The sequence below is a fragment of the Melanerpes formicivorus genome, unplaced genomic scaffold, assembly GCF_026170545.1.
Source record: "Melanerpes formicivorus ecotype bairdi unplaced genomic scaffold, bMelFor1.0.p_v2 SCAF_37, whole genome shotgun sequence".
In the NCBI taxonomy this organism is placed as follows: domain Eukaryota; kingdom Metazoa; phylum Chordata; class Aves; order Piciformes; family Picidae; genus Melanerpes; species Melanerpes formicivorus.
Window position 1 is genome coordinate 2,971,645 of NW_027142389.1, and position 11,708 is coordinate 2,983,352.

The 11,708-nt window shown below is 54.0% G+C and overlaps 1 protein-coding gene across 1 annotated transcript in view; it reads left to right on the forward strand.

Annotated features, from left to right (window-relative positions):
- Window positions 1-11,359, forward strand: part of LOC137450655 (ribosome-binding protein 1-like) — a 90,367-nt gene extending 79,008 nt beyond the window's left edge. The window contains exon 4 of the mRNA XM_068157465.1: window positions 11,009-11,359. Coding sequence (XP_068013566.1) covers window positions 11,009-11,359 — 351 coding nt within the window. The remainder of the gene's footprint in view (window positions 1-11,008) is intronic.
- The last annotated feature ends 349 nt before the right edge of the window (window positions 11,360-11,708 follow it).

Here is an 11,708-nt window from a genome sequence, read left to right on the forward strand (position 1 = left end):
AGGGTGATTTATGCAGCGGTCACTAATGGCTGACCTGGGCTTCCATCAATCTCTCCTGGAGGTTTCTGAGGATCAAGGGAGATTACAGCTTTACTGCCATAAATATGGGAAACGCTGCAGTGCCAGCACCACCACTCCAGGGAGGGGAGAGGGGAGGGAGAGGAGACACGCCATGCCTGGCCAGCCAGCTGATAAGCTGCAGGCAGGGTAAGCCAAGCCGTCCACCAGTCTCCCCAGCAGCCACGATGGTGCCCAGCTCCATGCTGCCACAGCTAAGCCAAGGGGAGCAGGACCGCTCTTGAGCAGCAGCAAGAGCCAATCCTGAAGACACCCCAGGACACCTCCAGCTCCCTTCTTTGATGTGTTGCCATGATGCCCAGCAGGTATCTCTGAGAGATTCCAAACCTGCCTGGGTGTGATCCTGGGCAAGCTGCAGTGGGTGCCCCTGCTTTAGCAGGACTAGATGATTCCCAGAGGTCCCTTCCAACCCCCACCCTGCTGGGATTCTGGGATTACACCAAGGCAGCCAACCAGCACACAGGGAGTTTGCTCTTCCAACAAAATATCTCCTGAGCCAGCACAATTTTTTTTACAAACAGTTTGCAAGGGAAGGGTTAACACAGCCACGGCTGAAAGAAAGGTGGAAATGGAGATAAAAGAGGATAAAAGGGCTCTCAGGAGGGGTCAGCTTGAGAGGAAGAGAAACAGAGGAGAGAAAAGAATTTGCTTCCACAGAAACCCCAAAGGGTTGAAAGAATTTGTGAACTGAAGGGCCAAAAGGAAGGAGCACAACCTGACCGAGGTGGCACACCCCCAGGAGGCACCGTGACTGTGCCACCCAGGTACTGCCCCCAGGGGGTGGGTGGCTGTTCTGTGTGAGGACAACCTATTTCCTGGTGAAAGATGCTTAAAAAGAAGGAGGAGGAGGAGGAGGAGGGGGGCAGCCTCATTGGTGGGGCAGAGCAGGGGGCAGGCAAGTCTGCAGGAGGTAAAAGACAGCAGTGACATCTGAGCAACAGAAGCTGCAGCTTCCTCCTTGCTCAGCGATCATTAGGTAGTAGACCGGCTGAAAAAAAAACCCGAAACTGGGGGCATTGAGGATGTTCCCAGCTCTTGCCTTTTTGTCTCCACTTATGACTGACTCCTGGGCTTGTTGCTATGGGGAGGAAACGAATCGTTCCCTAGATGGATGGGGAGGAGGTGTGCTTTGCTAGGGGACCACTGTTATTCACAGCAAAGCTAAATTTGGCCTGATGGACTGGGAAGGAATGCGACTCCAGGGAGGCAGAGCCCTGCTTTCAAGGTGATGCCTGTACCCTTGAACACACCAGTTGTCAGGACAAAAGCTGCTGATGAGGGACCACATCCCAGCCTACTGCATCGTTCAGGGCATCGTTGAGAAACGGCGGCGAGAACAAATGGAAGCAGAACCCCTGGACAGCTGGCAGCTGTAATGGATGCAGCACCTCCATCCAAGGCTCTCTTCTCTGCTGAGCACCGCAGGCACGGGCAACGGGCTGTTCTGGCAGGGCTCTCTCCTCTTGGCATCGTTACCCTGCCTATAGAATATGTTAAACAGTTAGCAGAGCACTGGAGCTGCCCTCTGCCATGCCAGGCAGGAGGTGCAGCCGTCGGGAAGTGATCACTTCCCTGGCACCAAGAAGGGTGAAATATGTGCTGAAGGAGAGGATCCAAAAAGGAAAGAGAGAGAGAGAGAGAGAACTTTGTTGTCCCAGCCAAATTTCAGCCTGCCAAATCCCACTTCTCTAAAAGGCTGCCTGCGATTGCAATAAATAACCCAAATAAACCACATCCAAAACAGAACTACCCCGAAAAGAAAACCCCAACAAACCACCCCCAAAATCAACCTCTCCTGCTGCCTCCTGCAGACACCTGCCACAGCCACTGCCTGGCATTGCTGGGAGAGGTGATCTCTGCGCAGAGCTTGCAGGTTTGTCTGTGAGGCTCATTAGGACCCAGCCAGATGAAAGGCTGCGGAGCAATGTAAGATCATTATCGGTATCAAAAGAAACACAGGGACGCGGCTGCCGGAGAGGCAGATTTGTTTCCACGCAGAAAGCTGTTCAAAGATCTCCCAGAAGCTCTCTAATAAGATGGCTGTTAGAGGAATCAGCTTCAAGAGGCTGAGGGAGAACTTCCAAGGAGCCCTTCGACTTGTCACAGCTGTCGCGAGAGTTTTCCTGGCCCCTTCTGACGCAGTGGGGTGCGGGGAAGGGAATCCTCTCTCCCAGCCCTCCTGACTCATGAGGTGCTGAGGACTGGAGTCATTTGGGTTGGAAGAGACCTTTGAGATCATCAAGTCCAACCCTCCCTCAAGCCAAGACTAAGCCATGTTCCTCAGTGCCACATCTCCAAGGCTTTGAAACCCATCCAGGGATGAGGATTCCAACACTGCCCTGCGCAGCCTGTTCCAGGCCTTGGCAACTCCTTTGGGGAAGAAATTGTTCCTCATGTCCAACTTCAAGCTTCCCTGGCACAACTTGAATCTGTTTCCTCTTCCTGTTGCTTGTTCCTTGGGAGGACTGACTGATCGATTTAAGAAGGACATTGAGACTCTTGAAGGTGTCCAGAGAAGGGCAACGAGGCTGGGGAGGTGTCTGGAGCACAGCCCTGTGAGGAGAGGCTGAGGGAGCTGGGGTTGCTTAGCCTGGAGAAGAGGAGGCTCAGAGGAGACCTTCTTGCTCTCTACAACTACCTGAAGGGAGGTTGTAGCCAGGAGGGGGTTGGTCTCTTCTCCCAGGCAACCAGCCCCAGAACAAGAGGACACAGTCTCAAGCTGTGCCAGGGGAGGTTTAGGCTGGATGTTAGGAGAAAGTTCTTCCCAGAGAGAGTCATTGGCCATTGGAATGTGTTGCCCAGGGAGGTGGTGGAGTCCCCATCCCTGGAGGTGTTCAAGAGGGGATTGGACGTGGCACTTGAAGCTATGGTTTAGTTATGAGGTGTTGGGTGATAGGTTGGACTTGATGATCTCTGCAGTCTCTTCCAACCTTGTTGATTCTATGATTCTATGACCCCAACCTCATTCCAACCTCCATTCAGGAAGTTGTAAAGAGAGAGAATGTCTTGCCCTGAGTCTCCTTTTCTCCAGGCTAAGTAACCTGCTTTAGCTGAAGATGTCTCTGCTCGCTGCAGGGTATTGGTCTGGGTGATCTTTAAAGGTTTCCTCCCACTCAAACCATTCCATGATTCTATGGGGGGATGGGGCAGGTTTAGCCCCTCATGGTCAGTGTCAGACAGACAACACCACTGTCTCACACCTCCCACCACTGCCTCCCAGTCACCATGACAGAGATCTCCGCATCTGGAGTCCCCCTTGCCACGGAAGCTCCAAGAGGTTCTTCACTGAGATCGCAGCCCCTCCGCACACAGCCTGCAAGGAGGAACTTGTTGGTTTAAAATGGTCTCTGGTTTCTGCACTGGGAGGTTGCCAGCACCAAGCCTCAGGCTCAGAGCTGGCTGATGGGAATTGGGAAGCAGCGAATCTGCTCCTGCCTGGAGCCTGGAGGAAGCAGAAGAGTTAAACCCACTCAAGGCACCATGTTTTTTTTCCAAGAAGAATCAGTTCTTCCCACACAGGGTCATTGCTTTCTTGAAAGCAGCCTCCCTTTTATCCACAAGAAAATCTGCTCATAATTATAAAGCAAGGAAGACGAGGTTTCTGGAAATATTCATTTGCAGCTGAGCCATTTTCACCCTGGCACAGGCAGCCTGAGCCTTCCCCGCTCCCATCTGTCGCCTTCACACCGCGCGCGGCGGCTGTGGCGATGCCAGCCAGGCTCTGCCACCCAGCGTGGCACGCTTGGGAGGGGGAACATGACACCCCCGTGGTGGGCTGAGAATGAGGGGGAGGGGGGAGGGATGCCACAAAACCGGGCAGGACGTGGAGCTCGTGTCCTGCCCAACATGTTCGCCTTACACATGAACAGCTTGGCACCATGAGGGGCGGGGGGAAGGAGGAGGAGGAGGAGGCATCGTCTGAGCTCCGTTATGGATGCCTGATGGTATACTGAGTTTAATAGAGCCCACAGGGCCTGGGCCTAGACCATCTCTGCAGGCGATGTCTGCAGACATTATGGCACACTTGGGCCAAAGCTGGACAGCTTGGCCCTTCCTGCTCAGCATCTCCTGCAGGCGCTGAGCCCAGGATGTGGACTCCTTGCTCCTTCTGCAGGGAAACTTCTGTGACTTCTCCCCATCGTGACTCTCTCCCTCTTAGCTACATCCCATTTACATTGCCATGAATAAATCAATCTGCTTCTTGGTGCCTACACCTTCAAATATTTATAGACTGTTATTGTACTCTTCACTCCCTCCCTATACACACATGCCCTTTCCTTTAAACATCTCTCCACCAAACCACGTATATTTAGTTCTTTTAATCCCTTCCCATAAATCTGCCCTGATCCACTCCCTGCACTGGAGCCATTAATTTCTGTTAATGAGAGGCACAGCTGAGTGCACTGCCAAAGATGATGGTGGCAGGGTTGTCTGGGAAGGGGCTGTTGTCACCTCCCTCCATGGCCTGGTGCTTGGGGATCACAGCTCAGACTGCTCAGAGCATCCCACAGAATAGAATCGCAGGATTGGTTTGGTTGGAAGAGACCTTCCAGGCCATCGAGTCCAACCCTCAAGCCAGCACTGCCAGGTTAGCACTAAACCATGTTTTCAACACCACATCTACACAGCTGATAAATCCCTCCAGGGATGGGGACTTTGATGCCTCCACCTTCCTCCAACCTTCTTCTGGGGAGGTGTAGAGAGCAAGAAGGCCTCCCCAGAACGTCCTTTTCTCCAGGCTAAACAACTCTAGTTCCCTCAGCTGCTCATCACAGGCCTTGTGCTCCGGACCCTTCACCAACTTCTCCTGGGCTTCTGTTGTCACACACAGCTCTGGGCTCCAGCCAGACCTCAGCTTTCTACCCTCTTTGTATTTTGCATTTTCTTCTTTCTCTCTTTCCCTGCCTTGCTCCTCCCAAATGCAAATGAGAGGAGCAGCTCCCAGACAACTTGCAAATCCAGAAATAAGCTATTTCTGGTGAGCGAATTTAAACTTCCTTTCTTATTTGCAATTTGCCTGCGAGGAGCTTGCCAGCATCAAGAAGCCAGAAGCCAAGGAAGGCTGCAAGTTCAGCTTTAGATGTGCACACCATGTGGGGCTTTTGCTCCATCTGCAAGTCCAGAGCCACCAGGACAGCAGCTCCGCTCTCCAGGCCTCCATGCTCAACATCCCCATTTGGCAGCCACACTTCAGCCCTTCCTGGAGCTCAGCTGCTGCCATGGGCACGGGCCAGCAGAGCAAGGACCCAAAGCATGTGAGATCCAGGCTGGGAGAGGACTGGTTGAGATGACCCTTCTCCTCCAGCACCCCCACAGAGTATCACTCTTCACCCTTTCTGAGGCTAGGTGCTCACAAGTCAGGATGGGGATGGGTGAAGAGGATGGGATGTGCAGCAGCCCCAGGCAGAGCTGTCTTCCCAAAAAATCTCTTTCTGTAAGGGCAATGTCCTCAGTCCACTTGCAGCTCCTGACCTTTGCCTCTTCCTGAATAAAAAGGAAGCCTCCAGCCCCTTCATTGCTGAGGCACCTTCTGTTTCCAGCCTCCCCAGTACTTGGCCGCTTCTCCACTTCCCACCCAGCTGGAGCTGCTGCTTTGTATGGCTGAGCAAAACCTCACTCAGCTGGAAGTCCCTGTGAGACTAAAACAACTTCATCCCCATCACAGCAGTTTCCCTGATCCTCTGCACATTCCAGGCTTGCAGCCACACAAGCAGAACCCACACCAGATGGACTTTTGTTCACCTTCAGGGTGATGCTGAAGAAATAAGCACTGTTTGTCCCCTTAGCTGCTGCCATGGTGAACTGAGATGTCTCTTAGCTGCGTCCCAGTCTGGGGCAAGTGAGATGGAGTGATGTCCTCAAGGAAGGGGTGCAGCCAGGACACAAGCTGCTCCCTGGATTCCCAGCTTCCCAGCAACAGGGGCTGTGATTATCCTTTGGCCCTGTCCTCAAGGAAGGGGTGCACCTCAGCCAGGACACAAGCTGCTCCCTGGATTCCCAGCTTCCCAGCAACGGGGGCTGTGATTATCCTTTGGCCCTGTCCTCAAGGAAGGGGTGCACCTCAGCCAGGACACAAGCTGCTCCCTGGATTCCCAGCTTCCCAGCAACGGGGGCTGTGATTATCCTTTGGCCCTCACACAAATTGCTCATTTGACTTGGAGCTCCAGCTCACTCGGTCTAGCATCAGGGCTTAAATCAAAGAACTTCCCTCGGGGGCTCTGGGGGAGAAGGAGACAATTAGATTTGAGCCCTGAAGTTTTACAAGTCTAATAAATTTCCTGGTAGCCTGGGGCTGCCGGGCTGCCGTGCGAGAGCCCTGGGTGAATGAAAGCAAGCATTCCTCAAGACAGGAAGCCACACCGGCACAAGGCAGGGCTGTCTGCGGGGGGATTGACGCCTCTGACCCCCCGCCTGCTGCCGCTGCCTGCTCTGCAGCTGGGCTGAGTGCTGGGCACGGAGCTGCGGCGCTGGAAGCGCCCTGCGCGCAGCCGGCGGTGACTTTCCTGTTTGTCCTGCGTCCCTCTGCCCATCTGCAGCGGCCTCAGGGCTGATCGGTGGCAGAGGAGAAGAGGAAGGTCAGAGCCAGCAGTGTGGAGGGAAGCAGCTGGCTGCTCGCTGCTGGAGACGCTGAGAAATGAGCATCTTAATTGTGCTTCACGCAGCACTGCTACAAAAAGGGTCACGGCAGAGAGGTTACAGAGGTGTTGGCACCTGAGGGGGACAGGGCAAAGCAGCCCTGGGAGGAGAAGCTTTCCCTTACAAAGCAGGATCACCCCCAAGGTCCTGCACACCTTGGAAAGCACTGGCTGGCCTGTGGCTGCTCACTGCCCTGCCAGAGTCATAGAATGGTTTGGGTTGGAAGGGACCTCCAAAGGGCATCCAGTCCAACCCCCCTGCACTCAGCAGGGACAGCCTCCACTAGAGCAGCTTGCTCAGAGCCTTGTCCAGCCTGACCTTGAACATCTCCAGGGATGGGGCCTCAATTACCTCCCTGGGCAACCTGTTGCAGTGTTCCTGCAGCCTCCTGGTGCAGAACCTGTTCCTAACATCCAATCTAAATCTCCTCTTCAATTTCAAGCCACTGCCCTTGCCCTACCACTGCAGGCTTTTGTAAATGGTCCCTCTGCAGCCTTCTTGTAGTCCCCTTCAGGTACTAGAATGCTGCCCTTAGATCTTCCCAGAGCCTTCTCTTCTGCAGGCTGAACAACCTCAGCTCCCTCAGCCTGTCCTTGTAGCAGAGGTGTTCCAGCTCCCTGATGACTTTTGTGGCCCTCCTCAGGACCTGCTCCATCAGGTCTATGTCCTTCCTGGGCTGAGGGCTCCGGAGCTGGATGCAGTACTCCAGGTGAGGTCTTACCAGAGCAGAGCAGAGCAGAGCTGCCCTTCTTCAAACCAGGAACTGAAACACACCCCACCTTTGCTCCAGTAATGCTAATGGAGAGGATGGAGAAGGAAGCTGCCTTTCTCAGAACCCCTGCAGCAAACCCTTTGCTGCTGCAGCCAAGCTGGTCCTCCAGCTGCACTGGGGAGGGTTTATAGAGAGAGTTTATGTCTCCTCCCTCAGGCAGGTGAGATGGGAGTAGCTGTGGGAGCACGTAACCTGGTACAGCAGCCTGCCTGTGCTTGCCTGGGCTCTGCACAGGGCTGAGCCCCTGGGGTGCTGTGTCCCAGGTACCCAGCTGTGACAGCACAGGAGGGGCTGAGGCAGAGACACGTAGCCCAGCAAGAAAGGATCCATGCCCAGCAAGCTCTGGACAAGAAGGTTAGAGTCATACTGGCAGGTAAAACTGAAGCAGAGCCTGTGGCTCCCGGGGGAATATCCTCCCGTGCTGCCTAACACGGATGTGGTGGCATCGGCTGTCCCCTGCCACAGTCAGACACAGTGCCCCTGGTGCCAGCACCTGTCTGGAGAGGAGCAGGAGAAGCACCTGTGCCCTTCCCTTCCATCCCAGGGAAAAGCTCACCAGAGCAAACCACACCTCTGGTGCTCCAAGGGGAGCTGCTCTGCTCCACCCTTCGCTTTGCTGCTTGCCTCCAGCGTTTGTTTAACACAGCGGTGCTGTAAATGCCATGTTCCTCTGACACGATGTAAAACATGCTTTATGCTCCCATTTCCTCCCTATCTTCTCAGCTAAACCTTTTTCTCTTCCAATTTGAGCTGGACACACTGTGCTGGGGATTTGCAGAGATCTACTGAAGCAGCCACTCAATGCTAACCATTGCTCATAAAAACCTGGAGGTCTCTGTGAGTCCTTCAAACGTGTTGCCAGTGACCATAAATCTCCATTTCATGGGGGGCCTCTCTCTCCCTCCTTTTCTCTCCTCTCTCCTGCAGCAGGCTGGTTAGGATGAGAAGTGATGGGGGTGACAAAACACTGGAATGGGCTGCCCAGAGAAGTTGTGGGGTCTCCTTCTCTGGAGATATTCAAAACCCACCTGGATGTGTTCCTCTGTGACCTGCTCTAGGTGATCCTGCTCTGGCACAGGGGGTTAGACTCAATGATCTTTCAAGGTCCCTTCCAACCTCTACTGCTCTGTGATGGGTCAGGAAGCAAGCACCCATCCCTGCTCTTCTGGAGCTCAGCACAGTGTGGAGTGGGACAGAGTGGGCTTCAGCAAGGTCTGTTATCCCCAGCCAGACTATGCAGCTAGCCTGACCCAGGGACCACATCAGGACTCATCCATCAATGGCTTTCCAGGCTGGATGCCCAGTTAGGCATGGTTTGGGGGGTGCCTCAAGGCAGCAGGTATAACCATGTGCATCTGAAGCATAGAATCATAGAACTGAAGAATCATTTTTGCTGGAAAGGAGACTTTTAAGATCATCGAGTCCAACTCTTAACCCAGCACTGCCAGATCACCACTACATCGTGTCACTCAGCACCATATCAGCACAACACTCAAACCCCTCCAGGGATGGGGATTCCAATACATCTCTGGACAGCCTGTTCCAGAGCTTGACAGCCTTTTCAGTGAAGAAATTGTTCCTCATGTCCAAACTAATCCTCTCCCAGCACAGCTTGAGGCTGTTTCCTTTCATACCTGTTCCTTGGGAGACCCACCCCCCACCTCTCTCCAACCTTCCTTTGGGGAATTGCAGAGAGCAAGAAGGTCTCCCCTGAGCCTCCTTCTCTCCAGGCTAAACAACCCCAGTTCCCTCAATCATTCCTCATAAGACTTTTTCTCTAGGCCCTTCACCAGCTTGACAAGGACCCACAGAGGGGTGACAGGACCCTTCATTTCCACCAGATTGGATCCTGCTGCTGTGTAAAGCAAAAGGAGAAAGTGCTGGCACCGACCCCAGGAGCAGGATAAGACCAGATGGCTTCACTCTTTGTTTCCTCTAGACTGGGTTGGGTTGTTGGGTTTTTTTCCCCCCCTCTCCTTTACATTCCAAAGGCAGGGTGCAGGTGGGGAAGGAGCAGGTTATGCAAATGCTCCCAGACAGCTTTACCTGCAGTCGTCCTGGCAACACAGAGCAGACATCAGGATGTGGGCAGGGTGGAGGGGCAGTGCAGTGCTGGGCTCCTCTGACCCCAGGGGCAAACTGCTCTGCAGAGGTGCTGCTCAGCTGGGCATCCTCACAGGTCCCCTGGTTCCCCACATCAAGGGGACCAGCACTCAGCAACAGCTCAGACCAAAGAGCAGCAGGCCAGGAGGAAGGCTTATCACTGCTTTTATTCTCTGAGCACACCACCAAAAAATACTGTCCTGGGGCCATGTGTAACTGCTTAATTGGCACAGGGAGGAGGAGAGCACCGAGGTTTTAAGAGACTTGGAATTACATCTGGAGGTGAAGGAGGGAGCAGGCTCAGGAGGTAATTCATCACCAGAGTCAGACCTCGCAAGGCACCAACCACCAGCAGCACTGAGGCCTGGTGAGCTGGCATGGGGCTTTAGGATGGGCAGAGCCACATGCCCATGGGATACAGGACACTGCATCTCCACTCCAGATCCATCCTTCATCAGAAGCAGGCTTCTCAAGAGCTCTGCTCATGGAGGATGGCATGGAGTTGGAGTGTGTCCGTCTCTTGATACCTTTACTCCCCCACTCAGGTCACCCATCAGGGTCACCTAAATTTCTTCTGTGTCCTCTCAGCAGCTTGAAACCAGCAGAGTGAGCCACACATCCTTCTGCCACTGCTGCAGTCCTCTATTGGGGCACAGCATTTGGAAAGCCTCCCAACATCCTCAAACCAGTTAGAATAATGGTGCAGGTAGATGGGATGAGAAGTCTCCAAAGAGAAAGGTAACTGTGGGGCATTCATTCCAGCAAACCCTGGACTCACTTCAACAGAGAGCAGCAGTGGGCTGAGGGGAGACCTGTCCTGATGGTGGTTCTCCAGAGGCTGCAGAGGGCCCTGGTGCAGAGGTGAGCTGCTCTGGATGCAGCTTCTCCTGAGCAGTGATTACTGCCCTCTGGACACCCCAGCAGCCAGCCAAACATCTCAGAGACTTGGTGTCTTTTCCAGCCATCTAATTACAAGGTTGCCCTTCCCAGTCCAAGATGAAAAAGAAGAAAGCCCTTCCAGGAACAGGGCTTGTAGGGTCCAGGTCCAGGCCCAGCCCCTCTGCTTGGAAGCTTTGCCGTGGGCTGGTTTCAGTGTTTTGTATCCAAGATGTAAGAAGTTGGCAAGAACTTTTCTTCCTTTACCCCTAAAGATGCATTTGGTGCAGCTCTGCTGGAAGTGGCTGTGGAGATACTCCCCAATCCAACATTAGCTCACATCCTGTTCCCATCCCCTTCAAGCACCTAAGCCAAACAAACAGGCTGCCTGGCTACGGTAACCACGGCCCTCCCTGCTCCCGAGGAGGAGCACTATGCTCCTGTGTCACACAGCAGCTCCCTCCACCTGGCTGTGATGTTCAGGGCACACACACAGCCCTCTGAGCTGGATGTGAAGCTGTCTCCTACCTTATCTGATATCAGCAAGGTGAGGAGCAGCAAGGTGAGGAACAGCAAGGTGAGAAGCAGCAAAGTGAGGAACAGCAAGGTGAGGAGCAGCAAGGTGAGAAGCAGCAAGGTGAGGAGCAGCAAGGTGAGGAGCAGCAAGGTGAGGAACAGCAAGGTGAGGAGCAGCAAAGTGAGGAGCAGCAAGGTGAGGAGCAGCAAGGTGAGAAGCAGCAAGGTGAGGAGCAGCAAGGTGAGGAGCAGCAAAGTGAGGAGCAGCAAGGTGAGAAGCAACAAGGTGAGAAGCAGCAAGGTGAGGAGCAGCAAAGTGAGGAGCAGCAAGGTGAGGAGCAGCAAGGTGAGGAACAGCAGGGTGAGGAGCAAGGCTGAGCAGAGCCACCTGATCCAGTGACACCTGGGCTTTCCCCAGCCTGCCACCAGGTCCCAGGGAGATGGTGACCTGCTGCAGTGGAGGCAGTTTGGTGGCAATTAGACACATGCTCATTTCTCAGCGAGCAGCTCAAGAGCAGGGCTGGAACTTTGGGCCCTTTCAATTAGCATTTTGCTCTCCAGCACTAAGCAGCTATTAGAGGTGCACCGAGCTGCCACCCGGGGCCCTCCCAGCCCATTTGAAGAACCACTTCCATTTCTGACCAAAGTAATTGATGTCCTATTTTCCCTTCATTCATATGCAGGTGGCATGGGAAGAGCAGAGTGATGTGGAGCTGGCAGCGAGATG